This window comes from Macrotis lagotis, chromosome 2 (genome assembly GCF_037893015.1).
Source record: "Macrotis lagotis isolate mMagLag1 chromosome 2, bilby.v1.9.chrom.fasta, whole genome shotgun sequence".
NCBI classification, from domain to species: Eukaryota; Metazoa; Chordata; class Mammalia; order Peramelemorphia; family Peramelidae; genus Macrotis; species Macrotis lagotis.
In genome coordinates, this window is record NC_133659.1 from 322,398,969 (window position 1) to 322,421,393 (window position 22,425).

General features: G+C 42.4%; 2 protein-coding genes across 5 annotated transcripts in view; one reads left to right on the top strand and one right to left on the bottom strand.

The window, feature by feature from the left end:
- The window catches only part of HCFC2 (host cell factor C2), a 59,181-nt gene extending 48,353 nt beyond the window's left edge, over positions 1 to 10,828 (top strand). The window contains exon 17 of the transcript XR_012476293.1: positions 9,932 to 10,828. The gene's annotated coding sequence lies outside the window, so the exon portion shown is untranslated. The remainder of the gene's footprint in view (positions 1 to 9,931) is intronic.
- Positions 1,555 to 22,161, bottom strand: NFYB (nuclear transcription factor Y subunit beta). 4 transcript variants are annotated; one of them, XM_074226740.1, is made up of 8 exons: positions 22,042 to 22,160; positions 14,991 to 15,110; positions 12,351 to 12,444; positions 11,145 to 11,275; positions 7,695 to 7,892; positions 3,894 to 3,975; positions 1,776 to 1,855; positions 1,555 to 1,678 (listed from the first exon to the last, which is right to left on the bottom strand). In XM_074226740.1, exons 2-8 carry the CDS (start codon positions 15,015 to 15,017, stop codon positions 1,646 to 1,648), a joined length of 645 nt encoding a protein of 214 aa, XP_074082841.1. In that variant the 5' UTR covers positions 15,018 to 15,110; positions 22,042 to 22,160; the 3' UTR covers positions 1,555 to 1,645. The 4 variants fall into 4 exon arrangements, with proteins under 4 accessions (XP_074082841.1, XP_074082842.1, XP_074082843.1 ...); XM_074226741.1 differs by lacking the exon at positions 22,042 to 22,160 and adding an exon at positions 21,796 to 21,897; XM_074226742.1 differs by lacking the exon at positions 14,991 to 15,110 and having other exon boundaries at positions 22,042 to 22,161.
- Positions 22,162 to 22,425: the final 264 nt, after the last annotated feature.

Consider the following 22,425-nt stretch of genomic DNA (forward strand, 5'->3'; position numbering starts at 1 on the left):
ACGGGTCATTGTCCATATCACACCATGGAAAACAAGACAAGATGCTTCCCAAGCTTCATTTGGGCAATGTCATGGGATGGAATGGGAATGGGCACAAAAAGATGGTGCCTGTAGCTTAATGACTCAAATGGTGCCCAGAACCACAGGTAAGCAAACTATCCCTGCAGGATCTGGAGCAGGGCAGGTGGTGTAAAACTCAACTTTCTCCTGCATGTGGAAAACATCCATTAGCCAAAGAAGATGCCTGCTCTGCTCTAATTAAATGCAGTTCTACTGACATGACTACAGCAGGAGCTACAGTGAAGCCTTATCAAATAAAACAGGGCCGAAACTATCAATCCCCAGTAGAACAGTCATACCCTCAAATGCCACTCCCCCACCCCCACGAGAAAAGAGAGCTAAGAAAAGCAGTTTGCTAAGTCGTACCAAGTTCTGTTATCTAATGAGAGTTTATTGCAAAGACAGAGACAACAAACCGCAAGTCTGAGCCCTCTCTTCACACTCGCCTCCAGTTCATTCATTCACTCACTCGCTCACACATGCACCAAAGATATATGGACAGAGGGTGTCAGGAACAGTTCTGAAAGTTCCCCTAGTATAACAGGAAACTTGAACGCTTCAATTAAAAAGTAAAAAAGAGCTCATTTGCCACCAGATTATAAAACTTCTCTTTTTAAAGAGGACATCGTTGTATTTTAAGATTTTGCTTTGAAAAAACCATATACAAAATGAAAAGGATGTCATCTCAATAGCACTGTGACCAAATTAAATCCAACATATTAATGAGATAAAATAAAATTCATAAATTAAGGAAATTCAAAGATCCATCTGGCCAAAGACCTTCAATAACTAACTCAATATGACAGACTCTTATAAACAAGTATAATAAACAGTGTTAATTACGGAGAACACTGTTAAGGGGGGATCTTTAAATCGAATGGGTTGGACAATGCTTGGTTAGGGATTAACATTTAGGTTTTCAAAATTACACAAAAGGCTCTCAACTCCCTCCCCCCAAACATTTGTAGCCACTTAAGCTGGTAAGCCATTTGTCAAGGGGGTGGGGGGGGTGGGGTGGGAGAAAAGAGAAAAAAATCCTTTAAAAATTAAGTTTCAATAAATATGTCAATAGCTAAAAATCCAGCTAAGGTTATCATGCAAGACATTACATAACCGAGACCAACTCAATTTTAGAATAAAGGCAACTTGCATTCCAAAGGAACTCTACCCTCATAGTTTATTAAAAGGGCCAACATCATGAATTAACCCAGCTGTGTACTTGAATTATACAAAAGTAACATGATTCAATATGAAAATAAGAAACTGTCTACAAATCTCCGACAGTAATAAATCGCAATATACAATGCATACAGGAGTCATACGGAGCAACAAACTCTTGTACAAAACAAAAATATTTTAATACCTTTAAAATCCAAATTTTTTTTTCATTGAAATTATTCATGAAAAAAGATTCTCCAGTCGGAAGTCACACCTCAATTAGTCAAGCATCAGGGAAGCTACATTACAGCTTTTTAATATACAAAGAGACATTATCTTCCCCGCGTGTTCTTTATAATGTCTCTGCTTTCGAACTGTCCACTTCTTTCCTCTCTTTTTATGGTCTCGGTTCCAACTTTTCTTGAAATCATGAGAATTGAATCTGCTGAACACCAGAAATCTAGAAAAGAGAATTCACTTTTTAATAATCTTTTATAACAAGACCTCTTTTTGTTAAAAGATCAATGAAAATGGAAGTTTAGAAACCGATACAATACCTGTTGATAGGATGTTGTATAAACCATAACATTGGGCTGCTGGCCATCTGTGGTTATTAAACTGGCTGGTAATTGGTTAGCTAAAAGACAAAATGAGACACAACGCATTTTTATGGCATAATTTGAAAGCTTTTCTAGTCAAGTCCCAAGATTCCACAATTCAAGTTCAAAAGCCCTGGGTTCTTATTTCCAACCCTGTCAAAGGTTAGCTGGGTGATCTTCCTCAAGGAAATCTCCCATTTCAAATGCTTGACTGCCCACTCCTTCTTTCCTATGTCAAATCAGGGTAATCCATCCACATTCATTCATTAAATCCTTCCCTATCAGGTACCAGATATTACAAGAACCTGGGCAGAGAAAACTGTGCACAAAGTGCTGCTGCTCCTCATATCCCCCAAGAAAAGCTTCTGGAGGATGAACTCTTTCCCTCCTATAGGACTTTATACGCCAAACAGGTATTTGTATTTGTTCCTGGAAATGCCAAGAAACCTATTGCCCTTAGAATCCGAAATAACTGTCCCCAGAGTAGAGATGTGTCATCTGAGGGTTAGAAATTATTTTAACAAATAGTTTGATAACTATTTCAAGATAAGTAGTTTCCTGTATAACTCTGTACCTTATTCTCTACATTTAAAAACATTATCTGAGGCAATCACTACAAAGTAGCAAGCACAAAACATTACAAAAATGTTAAGAATGTGGTCTCAAAGACTTTTTCGGGGGAGGATGGCCTATAGCTGAAATGACTGGCGAGGAAGACTGGAGCCAGGGAGACCAAAGAGGAGGATCACCTGCACCAGGCAGGTGGCAGGGCTTGCCTGGAGAGAAGAGGAATGAGCAACTGGACCCCTAGGGAAGGAGAATGAGGTGGTGGAAAGATGCCACATGATTGTACAGAGAAAGGAGCAGGACCCCGCAGACAGAAACAAAGAGGAGGTGGGGCCAGGAGGGAAAGAGGAGTTCTCTTTAATTAGGCTGTGTTTGAGATGATCAGTTCAAAGTATTTAGTGGGCTGCTGAGCACTGGAGATTGGGGCTCAGGACAGAGATTATGAATTGGATAAAACCCATGAGAACAGAGGTCACCAAGAGAGAAGGGGGAGTGCACAGGACAGACTCCTGAAGGACAAGTCCTCCTGCCCCGATCCAGAAAAGGAGGTAAGAGAAGCTGGGGAGAGATGCAGAGGATGCCACAGGACCAAAAAGTGCAAGGGAGAGAGGGATGGGGGTCTCAAAACACCATGAGATGTGGCAGTGAAATGAGCACCCTTCTCTCTGGACAGAAGAATGGGGCAAGGGCAGGGATGTTTTAGGGAACTATCAAAGCTTTTTTTCCTCTCATTCTAAGGAAATCATGATCCTAAGTTTGGAGGGTGGCAAGCTTTCCTCAAGTCTTTATAGCTCTTCAGCCTGCAAGCTTCACTCCCTGTATGACACACAGGCCAGGTGTGGTTGGGAGGAATGGGCTGGATGCCTCTTTATCTCTGAGTCATCCAACAGTCAGTCAGATACTAAAGGGGCTCTCAAAGTGGACACATGATGGGCAGGTTAAAACACCTGCATTCCATTGTGCTCCAAATTGAAGGGGTAATGAAGCGAATCCAACTCTCCTAATAAAGCTAGATTAAAGGCAGGCTGGCAATTTGGCAGTCCAGTAGTTTGGGGCAGGTAGGCAGCCTGTGGTGCCCAGAGCACCAGGCATGTGTGACCCTGGGCAAGTCATTTCATCCTGCTTGCCTCATTTTCCTCATCTGGAGAAGAAAATGGAAAAGCAATGTCCTTACCAAGAAAACTCTGAGATTGTGAAGAGCTAAATAACTCGACAATGGGAAAGTCTGCTAAATTCCTTTCGGAAGGTTATTAAATACCTATTATAAAATGTTAAGATTACAAAGGAAACCAATTGGTTGCAATACAGTGAATAAAAGTTTTTTTAAAAAAAATCAAAAAAATAAGTTCTTAGACCAGGTTAAGAAGCCCTGGGGGAGGTCTGTGTGACTGGACTTCCTCCACAGGAAGTCCATGTGACAGGCTGGGGTAGGCAGCTGGGGCTCAAAGTTCCCCATGGACACAGGTGCAGGCCACGCTTCCCTGGCGCCCCGCCCCACAGCAGACTTACTAAAAGCTTCTTCAGTGAGCTCCTCGCTCAGGCCGTCTGTAGTCGTGACCGCTCCTCCGATCCCCTTCTCTCCTTTCATTGCCTGAAGAAAAGCCAAATGGAATTAAGAAAAGACCCTCCCAGAGGACCATCTGCACTGACTTCTTCCCTAAAACCAGGGATTTGGTAGCTTCACTAATACAGAGCATATTAACATTTCTTAACGATTATGATACAACCATAAAATCTTTACAAGGTTGTTATGGCAACATTTTACGGCTTTTTCTGTTACTTTTGAAAGTGAAAAAATTTTCCTTACAGGTCAGGACACAAATATTGACTTTATTCACTAATCAGGAAGCACATTCATTCATTTGCTGTCACCAGGCTATGTGTGCCTGCTTACCCACACACCATAAAGAGAAATTCAAAGTGTGGTCTTCTAATTCTCCACAAAAACAGAAGTCAGAAGCTAGGACAATTCTATGAGTTTCCTTTCTCAATCTACCAATAGCATAATGGTATTTGTCCTTCATTCTCCAAGAAGACATCAGGGAGGTGATACTAAGATGAGCCTGTGAATTGGATTTGAGTGAGGAGAGCGGTGCTAAGCCACCAATCTCACTTTCACCTCCTTCTGAGTCCAGTAGCCAGATATGGATCAGGATGACCAGAGATGGTCCTGGATGTGAGGTAATCAGGGTTAAGTGACTTGCCCAAGGTCACACAGCTAGTTGGTGTTAAGTGGCTGAGGCTGAATCCGAACTCCTGTCCTCCTGACTCCATCCACTGCTCCACTGGCTGCCCTTCACCAGCAGCATAGCAACGAAGTGAAAGCCCCAATTCCATATTCTAAATGGCGGGCTGACCACACTCCATGCAGCCCAGGTCTGATGGGTGAGTCTCAAGTTCTGGAGACCTGCTACATGTGGAACTCCTTTTTCTCTTTACATTTAACAGCAATGATCTACAACTGTGCCTAAGTAGTGGTATCAATCAGCAATTTCTGTCCCAGAGTCAGAGTAAGAAACAGTGGGGAGTCCCTGGGTGAGGGATCTGAGAGGACTGCAGGATGGGAAGACTCTTGAGCAGCAGCACAAAGAAGGGAAGCTGCCCCACTAAAGACATGCAGCCTTTTGGGGAGCCTAGGGGCCACCACTGTTAGAGCATAACCAAACATCTGAGATTTTACTCTTCTTAATTTTTTTTTTTGGAGATTTTTTTTTTTTAGGTTTTTGCAAGGCAAACGGGGTGAAATAACTTGCCCAAGGCCACACAGCTAGGTAATTATTAAGTGTCTTCTTAATTTTTAAAGATTAACTTCCAGGGACACAAACAAAAGTATGAGAAAATTAAATTTAAACCACAAAGATTGCTAATGATCATTTGTCTTTTTTCAACTCCCAAGACACTCCACCATGCTGTGGAGGAATATTATCCTACCACTCATTGGAAACATCACCAAACGCATGATGATTTTATCATGGCTGCATCTTAAAGGAATTTTGTTCTCTTTTATTTATCTTTGTAAATTGGCAGGTGCCAACTGGATCCAAGAGTTATTTTAATTTCCGTTTGTCTGATTTAATAAGGTTGCTTCCTTTGAGACTTGCTTATTTATATCCTTTTCATCATTTATCCTCTTTCAAATGCACATTCCTTATAAGTCTACAGAGAAGACATTGAAAGTTTAATGCAATCCCCTTTCTCCTCCTACCAATTTGTTACTTTCCTCCTCTTAGAGGTATGCAAACACTTAAATTTTAGCATCATCAAATATATTCTACATAGCTTATGTAAATCCTATCCTCTTCATCCTACAGATGAAGAAATGGGGTCCAAGGAGACCAGGACAAACCGGTAATTGGCATCAGAGTGAGAACTGGGAGCCAGGTCTTCTGACAACAAGAGCTTTTTGTTTTTTGGCAAGGCAATGAATGGGGTTAAGTGACTTGCCAAGGTCACACAGCTAGGTAATTATTAGATGTATGAGACTGGATGATTTGAATTCACGTCCTCCTGACTCCAGCACTGGTGCTCTATCCTCTGTGCCACCTAGCTGCCCCACCAATGCTCTTTCCATTGTTCTGTCCAAGTTACCACTTGGTAAGGACGTAACCCTTCTTCACAGTTGTGAAAACTACTTTTCCATGTCTTCCAGTTTTCCTATGACATGTAAGTGGCAAAAGAAAATTAAAGGATGAGGAAATAGAATTTCTAAGTTATTTAATTTACTTGGAATTTGTTGTGGTAGATGACAGTATGACATTATTGGCCTATTCTCATTTTGCACCCTCCTACCAGTCAGTTTTCTCAACAATTTTTATTGAATAAATAAACATCCAATTCTTTTGTGGCTAGATTTATTCTACACTAGGCAGTAACTGTATATGCAATTGGTTGTGGTTCCCTAATCTGGTTCACCAATCTCTATTTTTTTTGTTCAGAATCAGGATTTTATAATCATTGCTTTATATTATGATTTGAGACTTCACTAGGAAGGTATTTTTTCCCCTACTTTTCCCTTATATTCTTGGCTTTTTCAAAGTTCTTCTGTATCAATTTGATAATTATTTTATCTAATTCTACAAAGCACAACCATGAAAAGTTTGGATTATGTACATTAGATTTATAAATTTGGGAAGGATGATGTCATGTTACAATAATATACATTATGCTAAATCTCTCAAATTAGTTGGAAATTATTATTACTTATTTTAAAGTTGATTTTATTTATAATTCTCATATTTATACAAGGTACATTTAATTTGAAGATACTTATGGTCATGATTTTAAATATTATTTCCCTATCTTTAAAAAAAATTTTTTTTGGTGACATAGAAATACAAATACGAATACTACTAACCTCATCCTCCTTTGGTATATAATCCAAAGTTCTCAGATTTTCTCTCTGAATATTTGACTCTTCTAAACATGTTATCTTTGTCTATAAAAGTTTTTCAAACCTCATTTCAGATCAATGTGCTTTGTTGCACATTCTGCCACGATGTTTTCAGACTAATTTGATTGATCCCACCCTTCTATTTAATTTAATACCATTTTTCCATCATGCTGTTTTGTTGCCAATTTATCTCTTGTCTCATTTTTAATAATGTAGCTCTCTCATAGCAAACATATCTCCTGATCAGAAGTCAGGTCTCCTCTCCTTTCATTTCTCTTAAAAGCATTTTTAAAATGTGACTGATGTTGTCTTAGGCTAAATCCAACTTCACTTCTGGGATCAGCTGAAATCTGTCATTTTTTCTCTCGTATGATCTCTTCAATTCCCACTCTGTCAACTTGTGAAAACCACACAATAAGTTTTCACAAAGAAGAAAGTTCTTACATGTTGCAAGAGAAGAGACTAACCCCTACTGGCGGGGGAGGGGGGAGGTGCCCCCCCCACGGGAAAACAAGAAGTGTCCAACTCCCTTTCTAGAGTTGGAGCAATATGCACACTCTTTGAGTAACGTTTATTCACCTGTCCCATTCAGTGCATCATGAACCAAAACAACAGAGGCTGAGCAACACAAAAACTCAACTTGTAAGGGAGACCACATCTAGGTTACAACTTCACTTTCCTCCTGTCACAGAAAGAAATGAATAACCAGAGGCAGATACTCCAACTTTCCTACTCAATTCAGTTCGAGCCCGAATAAGTGAAGATAAGAGTAAAGCATCAATGAAAAGACCAAGTCTCAAAAATGCTATGTATTCTTTTGATCAAGCAGACTGGGCTTTTTGATATGCATATGATAAATAGAAATGTCAAGGTTGTACCAACTCTCTTTGATGGCAACATTTAGCAAGCATCTTACCTACCTCTCTGAATTTCTGAAGGTAAAGCTTCAAAGGTTCCACATAACTGTCAAAACCCAAAGTTGACATGGCGAAAAGAATGTCCTCTCCATTGATGGTCTTCCGCTTTTCCTGGTGACACCTTTCACTGGCTTCAGATGTGATAAAGCTGATGAATTCGCTCACACACTCTTGCACGCATTCCTTAGCATCCTTAGCAATCTAACAACAGGAGAAATCCAGGGTAAATCTCTGCATACATTCCTTACACTTCCCTCCCAAGCTGTTAAAATAAGACTATAGTACACTGAACACATTATTCAAATTACATTTTATCTCTCAATGAAATTTTATTTAGAACAACACAGTGAATGCTACAAGCTGCTTTTAAGGCCAGGGGTGTATAACAATGCCACTGAATGCAAAGAGTCCTTTGTACGGGAAACTGCTGTGAACTTAAGAACTTACTATCCGACAGCAGCTGCTACGTGTTATCAACGGCTCCTCCATGAGGTAGCTCAAATCATATTTTCGAAAGAGGCAAAAGAATCCTACACTTAGGAGTGGAACTGTTCTGTCATATATATCCTGTAATTCAAAAGTTGGGCTCTGGAATTTATCTAATCTTTTCTTCTTTTTACCAATTCTATGAGAAATACAGACTGAAATGTGAATTCACTGACATTTATGGTAAAATTATCTCCTATGAGATGAGTGGATTCACATTTTGGTCAATGTTAATGATAATCTACATAAGACTCATCAATCTAGTAAGGAATTTCTTAACTTGATGTCCATGAACTTGGGTGAGGAAAAAATTACTTTGATTTTCACTGACCTCTCACTAAAATTTGGCATTATTTCCTTTGATTTAATTAAGTTCATAACTATCCCCAAAGGGTTATAAAACTGTGTGTAGTCTGTATCCCAAAGAGTTAAAAAAACAAAAAGGAAAAGGATCTACACGTGCAAAAATATTTATAGTAACTCTTTGTGGCGGCTAAAAAATTGGAATGGGGGGGAGGCTCATCAATTGCAGAATGGCTAAATGAGTTGTTATATATGACTGTGATAGAAAATTTTGTGCTATAAGAATGATAGAATCTTCAGAATTTGATACAAGGCCAGTCACACACTAATTGAGGATACAAGGCAAAGGGAACAGAACCAGAATATCATACACAGTTAACAGCAAATACTTTTGGAAGATCAACTATGACTTAGTTCTTCTCGGCAATACAGATGGGGAAACAGGCCCAGAGAGAGGGAATTATGGCTTATTCAACATCACACAGAAGAAGTAAGGAACAGAAGTGGGATTTGAATCCAGATCTCCTTGATTTCAAAACCCACATGGAAGTAACAAGCTACAGTGGAAGGACTCATGATGTAAAAAATACTATCTACCTCCAGAGAGAGAACTGATGGCATCTGAATGCAGATTGAAGCATACTTTTTTTTTAAAGTATTTTATTTTTTTTCAATTATATGTAAAAGCAACTTTTAACATTCATTTAAAAGAATTTTGAGTTCTAAATTTTCTCTCTTCTTCCCTCCCTCCCTAAAATGGTAACAATTTCACATAGGTTATATATGGAAAACCAGAAGCATATTTTAAAAAATTTTTTTTATTTTTCTTGTAGTTTTTTGGTCTATGCTTTATTTCACAACATGATTAATATGGAAATATGTTTTACATGACTGCTCATGTACAACGTATATTCAAATTGCTTGCCTTCTCAATGAAGGAGGAAGAAGAGAGAATTTAGAATTTGAGATCTTGAAAAGCAAATATTAAAAAAACTGTTTTTACATATTTGATTGAGGAAAAAAAATTTTAGGTTTAAAAAAAAGAATTATGCTGAGTAGTTCACAAATTTGGCCAAAGAGCCAGAAAGTAATCAGAAGTCCCTTCTGCTGACAGATGAGCAAGCTGTCCTAGAAGTTTTAGTGTTTTGGGGCAGAGTCACACTAGTAAGAGGCATCAGGAATGAGGTTTGAATAGAGGTCCTCCTCTGCACTGACTCTTTGGCAGACATCTAGTTGAAGAGAAACATTTCATGAATAGAGAGGGGTAGGGTTAGCTAGGGGATTCTGCAATGTGAAGCCTAACCAAAACAAAGTGGGAGCCCTCAGTTACTTCCAAAACACACAGACACATATACTCACACAAAAACCACTCAAACCACTTTCCTCATAAGGAAAAGAGGTGGGGCCATCTCATGACCTATTTACAACAGGTGCTATTCTCTCTTTTTCAGGGCTCAACAAGTAACTGAAGGATGCACTTTAAGAGAACAGAATTTTCTAAGTGGATCAGAGATGACAAGAGGCAAGCTGGCGATTGGGAACAGAGAGCTGAACTTGATGAGATTCTTTTGGGAAGCCCTGGGCTCTCCCATGTGGGGTCTCACCTGATTTGGCTAAGAAGGGTGGAGGGTGGTCCTCCAAGGGATCCTTGGAGCTCTGATCACAAATGACAATAATAATTCTTGCCCACAACACCACACAGCCTTTTCAAGTGTCTTCCTCAATAGATGATTGAAGGCTTCTCTCAATAAAGTAAATAAAACATTGCATAAACACAGAACTGCCAAGAGAAAATTCCTGGAAAATGGGGGTTGGAAAGCAAGCCACCAAGCACAGACTGAAATCACCTGAATTTTTTTCCCCCCCTGAATAGAATTTAACCAAGACTATTCAAATCTGCCTGGGATCTTCTGGCTCCCCAAAGCAGCTAAACACTCATAGAAGATGTGTTGGAGCTATCAGCCAGCAGGTCTCCATTTAAAGAAAGAAGTTTTCTTTAAGCATAAACAAAAGACATTTTCTTCCAACCAGGACCTGAAACCACAGGCTTGGCTTCATGCTTCATTTTCAATCTCTGAAATTCATTATTTTCACACAAAAGCTGTAGAGCAAAATTCCTGAGCCATACTTTGGCAACTATATGAAAAAAAGTATGCAGTCAGAATCCTGGGGGGTGACACAGAAAGAAAAGCCACCTCCCCACTCGAGATGAATGAGGGCTGTTTCAAAGTTTGTTCCCGTCAGAAGCAGGTCTCTGACCATGACAGTCTGTCTACCAGTCTTAGAACTGTGTCCTCCATGTCACCTATGTCATGACCCAATCACCATACTCGAGGTATTGAAACGTCACTCATTCATAGCAACTCATCCATTTTTTAGAATACTTTTTATTTCGAATAAGGACTGGGTTTCCAAAAAAAAATCCTTCCCAACACTTGAACCAAAAAACGTTTAAGGGAAAACAGGATAGAATTAAAATAGAATAAAACTGAAAGGATACAGCGTGTTATTTTCAGGGAGACCAAGTAATTCTTTAAAAGGCTGTTTTGTTCTGTATAAGACTCAGTAATTAAACAAATAACTTGCTGCTCTAATGAGAACATTATGAGTGAGTGTGTACAGTGGAATACACGGCGAAGCTGTTGGATCTCCTGCCTCACTTACCTTTCCTGTCTGAGGTATGGCATTCTTCATGATCCTGGCCACATTGGCAATGGGAAGATAGATGTCTTGTTCTCTAAAGCTCTCTTTTGAACCATTTGTATCTTCATGATCATTCATGCTGTCTTCTGTATCTGAAGATAATTTAGAAACAAGGGTCATTTCAATATCTGAAACCACAGAAGAAGAGAGTCTTTGCAGGCTTCAGCAGTAAAGGCCAGAACTGTGGTGATTTAGTTCTTGACCCTTGGGATAGAGAACTAGAGAGAATAACCATTCATTCCATTTCTTAGCCTCACAATATTCATGCCATTTTTCTTTTTCAAGAATCCCTACCTCCCTCCACTGCCACCTCTACCAGTTCCAAGGCTAGCCACCCTGCCAAGCCCCACTCAAGCATCAAGCTCCCTAATGAAATACTCCCTCTTCATACCAATTAGCAGTAAAGTCTCTCAACTCTGAACTGTCATCGTGCCCACTGACTGTACCATTTCTAGAGAGGACAGAATAATACTTGCATTGTCTACCTCACTAGGTTGTTATGAGGGAAGTGCTTTGTGAATTGCAAAGTCTTGAATAAATTGGAGCTCTCATCATTCCTGCCTTGGCCTGGCCTCGATGGTTAGGGGCATCTTCCTCTCCCTTTTTCCACTGTAAGGACACCATAGACCCTTGATTCAGGCCTTTCTATTATACTTTCAGTTCTTTTTGGAAAAGATCAGTTAGCTAATGTTGCATGCAAATGATTCCTTCACAAGAGGAGCTTAAAGCCATTAAACCCAGATCAGGGGCTAGGGTCAGATGCAGGCCAGTGGCCTGAGATGGTACTGACTCAGTCTTCCATCTTTTGCCTTATTTGTGGGCAGAGTATGAATTTTAAAACAGTAAGATCATCAACACTTTTTAAAAGAAGACACACAAGTCAGGAAGGATATTCCAATGGGTTCTTCTGTTTTCCCAGGAATTTCAAAGCTTCTTGGGAGCAGGGACTGTCTCATCCTCTTTGTATCCCCAGGCTTAACACATAGGGGCCATGAGGAGCTACTTGGCTAGAGAAGCCTGTTATAAACACCACAGAGGTGGCTGCCAGCTAGCCCTGGGTTTTCTTAACCAGGAAGGAAAAGTAAAGAAAAAGCAGGCGAAAAGAGAAGCAGACAACATCATGCTAATGAAATGGAGTTGACACGTTTTAACTAGCAGGTTTCTTACCATCATGAGGCTGTATCACATAGTGGCTGCCACTAATGTAGTCTGCTGAAATTCCTAATTGTGATGCATCTGTGGTCGAACTATCTCCATCCATCTATTTGGAAAAAAGCAACAATAAAAAGCCCTTTCAATACTCTACAAAAGGAGAAATTACTGTCCAAACTACAAGGTGGGGGACAAAGTTATTAAGCTGTCAGGTGAGTTATCTAGACTTGTGCACAGATTTAAACCTAACTAAATAGAAATATTGGTGGTTTTTCCACCTTGAGGTCTTGTGTATATTTCATGACCTCTATAGACTTCCTAAGCCTGTAAAAGAAGTGATAGGAATGAGATCAGAAGAAAAATGAGCCTCTTTCCTAATAAAACTTGCATCCCTAGTGGGACCACTCCTGCCTCAATCCCCTCTTTAATAGGAACCTTGACTAAGGGCTCTGAAGCTGGAGTCAGGATAGCCGGGATTCAGATCCAGCCACAGACACTTTTGTGGCCCTGGGGCCTTGGGCACATCTGTCTGCCTCAGCTTCCTCAATCATAAAATAGGGAGAATAAGAGCTATTGGGAGGATCAAATAGGCTCTCTATAAAATTTTCTAAAGGATGGTGTCTGGTGCTTTGTATAGAGAGTCCCAATGCCCTTCTAGACTCACAAGTCTACTACAACCTTCTCGGCAGATTTCTGGCCCTCAGACCTAACACTGTCAATGGGCATATCTAACTTTTGATTTATTTTCCGCAGGTGACACCAGTCATGATCAGCTGCTAACGAGGAATCTAGGGAAGGACAGAATATCATTGTCTAAAGTTTCCTTTAGAAATAAAGGATTTCTACAAAAACAAGGATTTGTGCATCATTAAGAGGTTCTCTACATTTTGCAAAGGACCTTCTAGATCAGTATAACCCAATTGTAAGGTTCTTGAGAGCAAGAATCTTTGTATTTTCTCCAGAATCTTAAAAAGAATCGATGTTTATATCTTTGCATGTAATTGGAAAAAAATAAAATGACACTCAGAAAAAGAAAAAAAAAAAGAATGTTTATTGAAGGAATCAAGAGGATGCAATCAGGTGCTAGAAAAATGCTTCCGAGGTGAGGCTAAAGATCCAAGTCACAATATTATCTGTCTCCCAGGGATCACAGGGCATTTTACTGCCTTCTATTTCCTGGTCACAAGTGAATTTCTCCTGGGAATCAAAGGCTAACAGAATTAAGGACCAGAAATTGCACTATTTGTAACGATTACAGGAAACTAGCTATTTCCACTCTACCTTGAAATCCTGCTCAATCCTATTATCAGAACCTCACAAACAGATATTTAGTTGAATAGTATGATTTCACAGGGAAAAAAAACTCACCGGCAAGAAAACTGGTAGAAATCTTTCAAAGTTATCCAGTTCAAAGCTACCATGTTACAGATAAGGAAACTGAGTCCCAAAAGGGTGAAGCAGTTTGCTTCAGGTGTAGGTGGTAGAGCAAGAATTCAAACCCAGGCCTGATTGTACTATCAACACTGCCTGTGGTTTAAAAAACCAAAAAACCAAAGAATACAAAAACAACCAGAAAAAAAAAAAGCACCATGTCATAGCCCAGAAGAAAAAAAAAAACCTGCTCTGGAGACAAATCTACTAAAAAGCGAGAGGCCTCTTTAATTTGGCTGTAGGAGAATCACTCGGAAAGCTTTGTGCAAAGGAAGATAAAAGCCCCAAACTTCAGTGACAAGGGGCACCCTTAGTATAAATCAACAAACATATTATCTGTCATAGCCACAGCACTGTAGCAAGAATCCTTCCAATAGCTTTGTACCTTAATTTGCTCAGCCCACAAATAAAAAACAATTTTTATTTCATTGGGTTGCTTTAATGATTAAAGTAAAAGGTGGGAAAATACTTTCACCTTATTAAAAGGCATTTTTAACAATTAGGCAAATGACTAGCAGAGTGTAGAGCCCTAAATACCACTTCCTTTTCAAAGGATCAAAGAATCTTGGATTTACAGCTAGAAAGGGACCTTAGAATTCTGCTGTTAGTCTAATCCTTTCATTTTACAAATGAGGAAACTGAGACCCAGAGAGAAAAGGTGATTTGCCCAAAGTCCTACTATTAATAGGGTGCAGGGGCAGGATATGAATCCAGGTCTTGATCCCCAAGCCAACCCTTTCTCCAGTCTCCTTATCCAATTTCTCAGAAAAAAAAATCACCATGGTGAAATGACACAAAATTTAAAACTTTTTGGGGATAAAGTATCAATGCTTTTGAACATATCTAAGCAACACACACACACATACACACACAGACACAGTAACAGACATTTAACATGCTCTATGGGTTACACTGAAAAGCTATGGGCATCAGAGGAACAGACAAAGGAATGAGGACAAGTTGGTCCTTTTTGTCTATTCCCCCCATGTTTCATTAAAATGTTGATTCTTTACAGAAACTTTTGGGATCATAAATAATCTTTTACTGAAGCCTTCCCAAAGGCTTGAACTATATAAATGTGATGATTTTATTATTCCAATGATTTGTGTTTTGGGACTGTATCGATGACCCAAGGCTGACCCAGTCTCCTTCATTAACTCCAATGGGAGGTAACCCTGCTAATTCCAAGCTCTTGATGGGAGATAGAATCAAAAACAAACTGACCTTTAAGACAGGCATAAATGAGCTCATCTGTGATCTACACAGTGACTGGAACAATCTTCTAGGTGTTCCTAGCTGGAAATGCTGCAGCTGGCAGCTCACTTAGAGGAATAAAAGGCAAACCTGCAGGTGTGCAGCAGAGCAAATAATTACTTGGGACAATCTAAACACAAAGTAAAACCATTGCTAGTGCTAGGAGGCTTTCTTGAACAGGGAATTTTTGCCTGAGTGACCCCCTTAGGTCATGATAAAGTGCTAAGCGCTTCCGGATGCCTCAGTTATTCCTTTCATCTTTAATGAATCCATCCGCAGGCACATTAAAAGTATGGCTCCTCCAGCATCTCAGGATTCGAAATTTCCATTTTATATTGGAAACAAGTTTTACAAATGATGAATTATTCCTTGGAATTACTCTATGACACACACACACCATAATCATTGCTATTTCTATTTGATAAACCTCATCCAAAAAGCAGGTGTAGTGGTACAGCTTCAAAGATTCCAAGAGAAGAGTCAGAACTGGGACTCTGTGACCTTGTTTGGTTTTGTTGTTTATCCGCAACTGCCATTAGAAGGTGCCAACTCCTAGTGAGACTGCGGCACCCCCAGAATGGACTCTAGCACCGTGCCTAGCATCCAGTGGGCACTGGGAGAAGTGCAAACTGAACAGAATCTTCAAGGCAACTCTGCAAATCATGAAGAACCCAATAGGCCCCTTCCAGGATCAAATGTAAAAATTAAAGGTCAAATGGACTACTTGTACCAGGTTGGAAAATCGAGTATCAGAAAACCAATTTGAATTGCCCAATCTATCTGTTCATTCTATAGTCACTAAGAGTTTATCAAAGCTCACTAGAAGTATTTAAGAAATGTCATTAATGGACATTAGAGGTTTGAAATGTAGCCAGAATTTTAAAAGATAAAAAGCCTCATAGATAATAATAGAAGTTATGTGCTGCACCACAGTAGAATAAGACATTAATATGAGGAATAACCTTAGATTTGTTCTGGATCAAGAGTCCAGTTTCCATGAGACTATCATCTGATTAATTCTCTTTCACCTTATGATCGCGAGCGAGCCCCCCCCCCCCCCCCCCCCCCCGGGCCAAAGCAGTCCATATTCTTTGGGAAGGGCAGAGATGGTTACTACAGCAGGGACTTTTGGCCCTTCTTGTGTCAGAAGTTCCTTGCACAGTCTGGTAAAGCCCATGGACCCCTTCTCAGAATAAGATTTTTAAATGCATGGGATTATGAAAGAAACTGATGTAATTGCCAGCATTTTTAAAGAGTGCACAGATCCCAATTGAAGGAGTGAAGATAAGTTCTGAGAGTTCCATCATCTCCTCCTCTGGATCGCTGACACATTGCTTTATTCATAGAAGATACCTAACAAAATTGTGTCAGATTGCTCAGGGAATGAGTATTCAAAAACCTGAAGCTGATGAAAAGATAATTCATATAGATCTACAGAGACACTTTTAAAAATGTATGAAACAGTGTTTTGAAATTTAATTTAAATTACTAAATCTTATTCAAGTTCATTCTAACAAAGGATTTCTAAAAAAATATATTCCTTGAAAAACCAGATCATAAGCATGAGACTAGGAAAATCTCTCTAGTTGAGTGGTAACACCATTTGGTCTTCGATACACTCATTTCTTTGGAATGGTTTGGTTTCATTCTAGACTTTCTGGGAGCACAGCCCCTTGCTCTGTTGGCTCTTTCTCCTTTAACCAACAGATGGAAAACAAGTTGCAAAAGATGACATTCTCCATTTTAGCCTCATTCATCCATCACTCACTCCTCCATCTCTTCTCTCATCCTTCCATGCTAGCACGGAAGAAGTTTTCTGATCCTGCCCAACTGATTCTACCTACAGGTCAGATAGTATCTTTTTCTCCTTCTTCAGGATCTCCTTCCAATACAACAGCCTGCCCTCTCTAGTTTAATAATAGCTGAGATTTCTATAGCTTTTTAAGATTTGCAAACACTGTATAAAGCTGCTTTGTCTCCTAAAGCTCCATCCTTTCTTCCTAAGTGTGAATCTGCCACTGGTCTCAGAGGCAGACAGTCCTCATGGGAAGGTCAGACCTACATGGACAATAAGCAAAAAAGTCATTTCACTGTTGAGTTCCTCTGACTCCTTAGCAGTAAAATGGGGATAAGGATACTTGACTAGGTTGCAGGATGACAGCACTTGGTAGAAGACTCAAATGCTCGATAAATATAAACTGTTTACCCTTTTTAAAATAACTTCTTCCTTCTGTTCTTCTAATAACTCCTTCCTGTCCTTTGGAACATGAGGGCTCACTCCTTGCCCCACTTCCGCTCTCCATCACAACACAAACTATTTTCAAGTTCACCAGTTAAAAATCCTAGCTCAGAGGGGGCAGCTAGGTGGCATAGTGGATAGAGCACTGACCCTGGAGTCAGGAGTGCCTGGGTTCAAATCCAGTCTCAGACACTTAAAAATTCCCTAGCTGTGTGGCCTTGGGCAAGCCACTTAACCCTGTTTGCCTTGCAAAAAACAATAATAATAATAATCCTAGCTCAATTCAGTGGACAGTGGACACAGTGCTCCTCCTCCAAGGTCCTATCAAACCTCCCTGCTGACCACGAGGCTGCCTCTTCCTGCTTATGCACCTTTTCTGCTTGTCCCCAAAAGTGGCCAACCCTTCCCTTCTCTTTTTATGTTGACTTGCCTTGGTTAACTCATCCAATTTCATGGCCTCAACAATCCCAAATCTGGAATTCCTTCCCCCAGTCCAATAAAATGATCATCACTGCAAACTTGACAATCCTAAATTAAATTCGTTATCCCTAACCAAACCAGCTTCTTTTATTCTGCTGTCTTATTTCTGTGAACTGTATCACCGGCCTTCTACATCAGACAGCTTTCTGACCAGCCTCCTCCTTCAATCCCATCTTGAAATCAAGCTCTTGTTTTGGTATGTCCCTTGAAATTTCTCTTGGTTTCAAGGGAGGATTTAACTGGGGGAGTGATCAAACAAGTGGAATATACAAGCAAAAGACATCTTTAGTTTTTCCTCTTTCCTCTGAATCCCCTCAATATAATCCCACATCACTGTGGCCAAAATAATTTCAATGCTCTTCCAGATGGTTTCAGTGCTTCTAGTCGCTTCTTCCTCCAATCTCTCTTACTGGATTTTTACAAGGCACTTTCCTAGAACTATTCACCATGCCACTTCCTGCTCATAAAGCACCTGTAGCAGCCCCTCTGCTGCTTTCCTCTGCTCCCATCATGGGTCCCCATCCTAAAACAGCCATCAACATCTCCGAGCATTCCCCAATCCAGAACTGTTCTCGTGAGGAAGGATCTAGTCGCTAATTTCCCACCCTTCTTCCCTGGCCCATGGCATCTCAGTCTCCTGGATGTCCGCCATCTATCTATGTGGGAACCATCCTTCTAGGCCCAGGTTAAGTTCCACTTCTTCCAGAGGCTACTTCCTGACTACTTCAGCTGATCTCTCTTCTCTACACTCCTACTCCATTTATAACCAAAAATACAAAGTTGAGCATTTAAATACTTCCTGTGTCATGACCTTAGATGTCTCTTCAGACAGAAAGCAATCTCCTCCTGGACAGAAATGCCACATGCTGAGGTCAGTGATCAACAGCTAAAAGTGGTTCAACAAGTATTTTTAAAATACAATGTGATTCAGACAAGGCTCATCAGTTGGGAGTTGTATGCTTTAAGGAAGGCTTAAGAGTCTCACAAAAACTTGGGCGAGTAGGTGGTTTAAGCTCTATTCTAGACTGGGGGTCAGGGAGTTGACAGTGATGTTAAACGTGGAAATATGGATTGGAGCCTGGATTTCTCTCTCCTATCTGCCCCAACTCTGAGGCTACAGGTAGCGAATAATTGTATGGATTTGCATGAACAAAAAATCTTTTAAGAACTAAATTTATCTTCATAAACCACTATAGGAACTGTGTAGTCCAAGAATGGTGAGTCCAAGAGCAGCTAGGCTTTGAACCAACTATGAAACAAACTTTCTCCGTATCTATTAATAATGAAAAGCATGGTAAGGATGGAGCTTTACTTTTGCCTTCAATTCTTCTACTGTGCTGCAGGTTTAGAAAGATACCAATGCCCAGCTCAGTAATTCAAATGTTTGCTGAATAAAGGAAGTTTCAGAAAAAAATGACCTCCATAAAGTTGCCCTGGTGTCCCAACAAAGCTCTGGATTTTCTTTTTGTGCCCACCAGAAGCAAAGAGCGGACAGTGAGAGAGCAGTGACATCAAGTCATGGGAGAGCAGCAGAAAGATGACTAGCCTGGGAAGCAAGAGACAGGGGCCCCTTCCCTTCTCTGGGCCTCAGTTTCTTCAATGAAAAATGAGATGGTTGGTTATAGCTTTCTCTAAGGTCATCTAAAAGAGTCAACTTAAGCTGTAGCTATTTATAAATAACACTGAAGAACCAAACCAAATCCTCAACATTCAGAGTCTAATGATTGTCTTTATCCCCTTCAGGTTATCACCTCAGTGCAAGAAAGTTTAAAAAGGAAAAAATTTTTAAACCTCTGAAAATGTGAAGTTAGATAAAATCTTATAGAGGAGAAGATTATGTTGCTCAATGAATAAAACAAAAAAAAAAGATAGAAAAAGAAATTAAGGTTAAAGTGTTAAAAGCAACACTTTACTGTCCTATGTATGGAAGTGATCTAACCAGTCCCTTGATCTGTTATCACAAACAGCAAAAAGATTAGAATTAGAACTGGCTCTTCTCATTTTTTACTCCCACTTCTAACACAAACTAGCTGCAAACTCCCCTCTCTTCAGGACACAAAGATCCAACCAACATCTCTTACTCTAAGATGGAATTCTTCAGTCTTTATTTTTTTAGCATGCAATCGCCAAGAACAAAAGCCAGACAACTTTTCTTTCATCAAATGCTCTAACAAAGGGCATTTTGAAATATGCTTCATATGAAAAAGGCAATTTCCTAATTCTAAGTATTACTCTTTTATACCTAATTGATCAGGAAACATTCCCCCCACCACCACCTTATTCCACCTCTTTGCATCTCCCCAGCCAGAAAACAATGCTCCTTCATCTGTTTGCCAAAACATTCCCAGAACAAAGCTCTTAAAACTGGTGGAAGGGTTTTTAAATTTAAAATCAAAAGACCTGGGTTCCAATGATGGCCGGTTCCATGTGCTACCTTGTTACCCTGGACAAGTCACTTTACTTCTTCAGGGACTATTTCCTACACTGCAAAATATGGGCGGGTTGGTTTACAAGACCATCAGAAGTCTCTCTCAGGACTTGAATAAAAAAGGCCAAACCCCACCAAATTCCCCTGCCTCATACAGTAAGGATTGCATTTTTAAGAGGCCACACAAAATCAATGTACATTTTTAAGCAACTGTACTTTGTCCTTTGTAAAAAGGAAGTTATGAGTTCTATATAAAGGCTTAAAGAAATTCACACATCTGTTTAATGTCTGAAGAAATGCTAATTTTTATCTAAGAAAAGCACTAGCCTAGCAGCCTTCCTTGGCACCAGCAACTAGAATTTTGCAACAAGCTAATCCTTAAATGGAGGGACAAGGGCTGTTTCTTAGTTTCAGCACCAGGCAGAGGCAACAATCTAGCTCCTGATTCCTGCTGATTGTTACTTTCCACACCAGAAATCAGCTCATACCCCAGGATCGATGGGCCAGGCTTTGAAGGGCAGTGGCATTTTGAAAATGTCTGGGCATCTCCGTCTTGTCTGTTGGGCTCCAGTGGGCTCTTTTAAAGGATAAGATGCTGCTGAACCCTTTCCCAGCAATTGATTTTTTCTTCCAACAATATTGTATTTGAAAGTGTCATTTGTAAACAGAAGGAAATGCTTTTCTCTCTCACACACTAGAGCCTCAACTCGGTTTCCTTCTTTGCCCAAGTCCACTTCCAAGAACTTTCACACTTTGGGGGGGGGGGGGCAACAACAGGGGACTCACCTCCAGAATTTCTCTTGTATAACTGTTTTTCCATAACAAAAATAGGGAAGGGGAAAAGAGAGGCCCTCATCAAGATACAAATGCACACACATGCCTATGGCTGCCAACAGAAAAGCCTCCTTGGAAAGGATTTTAGGAGAGGTGGAGGCACTCTCTGCCAGTCCCGGATCGGGGCCAGCGAGTCCCTGAAGGAGGACGGGGGAGATGCGGCCCCTCGGAGGAAGCCCATTCCCCTCTGCCCTCTGGCCAAGGCCCGAGTCTCCCCCTTTCACTGGGGCTGCACATTTGGGGAGAAGATGCTCCCCTGCTACCCCCTCCCAGGCAGCGGGCTGGGGTTTGGGGAGACCCGGGCCCTAATCAGAAGCAGCTCGTCGGGGGCCCCCCAGCGGCACTCTGCCCGGGGCGCCCCCGACACCCCCGGGGCGCCCCCGGCCCCCCGGGTGCCCCCGGCCCCCCGAGCGCCCCCGACCCCCGGGGCGCCTCCGGCCCCCCCGAGCGCCCCCGGTCCCCGACCCCCGGGGCGCCCCCCGGCCCCCCAGCAGCACTCTGCCCGGGGCGCCCCCGGCCCCCCGGGCGCCCCCGGCCCCCCGGGCACCCCCGGCCGCGGGCTGCTGAGGCCGGGCCCCGCGCAGATGAAGCCGTTTACGGGGTAAACGAGGCTTCCCAGGGCCCCGGCCCTCGCCCCAAAGCAGGGCCCCCGGCCGCGGGGGGAGGGGCTCCCCAAACCAGAAGCCTCCCCTTTGTGGCCCCCCTTCTAGAACCCGCGGGGTGACAAAGGGGGCCCGGGCTGTCATTTTCCGCCGGTCCTGGGTCCGGGGGGGACGCGGCTCCCCGGAACTTACCCGGCGCCCCGGCAGGCCGGCCGCTGGAGGGGGGCCCCAGCCCGCCCCCTCCCTCTAGAGCGCCCCCGGCCCGTTGGGCGGGGGCGGGGCGCCTCCCCTCCCCCCGCCCCGCCAGGCCGCGCCGCGGCCGCCGGGCCCGGGCCACGGGCGGCCGCGGCGCTGTGGGGCCCGCGGCGGGCGGACAGCTCATTCGAGCGGCGGCGGAGGGGCTCGAGCCGCGATCATTGGCCGGAGGCAGGCACCAACCTCCGCTGCGGCCCTGGTTGGCTCCCGTCTGCAATCGGCTGTTTGGTTGGACGGAAAATGGCTGCGAAGGAACCAGTCCCAGCGCGGAGCCCCGCTTCCAGGGCCCGGCCTCCCCTCCCGCCGCCGCCGCGCCGCCGCCGCGCCCGCCGCGCCGCCGCCGCCGCCGCCGCCGCGCCCGCGCTCTTCCCGGGACCCGCCGCCCGCCCTCCGCGCGCGCGCGCGCCCGCCGCGAGGCCCGGCCCGCGGGGCCGCGCCGCAAGCCCCGCCCCCGGCCCGGCCCGGCCTGGGGCTGCGCGCGCCGCGCCGGAGTCCGGCCGGGCCGCGGCGGCCGCGCGGGGTCGGGCTGATGCAAGCACAGGCTCGGCCGGCGCCCCCCGGGCTCCG

Bases quoted from the DNA above. Each gene is read 5' to 3' on its own strand.
- NFYB (XM_074226740.1), bottom strand. From the start codon at position 15,017: ATGAGCTCATTTATGCCTGTCTTAAAG. The intron at 12,445-14,990 runs GTCAGTTTGTTT...TTTTCCAAATAG, and splicing joins CATTTATGCCTGTCTTAAAG to ATGGATGGAGATAGTTCGAC. The intron at 11,276-12,350 runs GTAAGAAACCTG...AATTATCTTCAG, and splicing joins TGTGATACAGCCTCATGATG to ATACAGAAGACAGCATGAAT.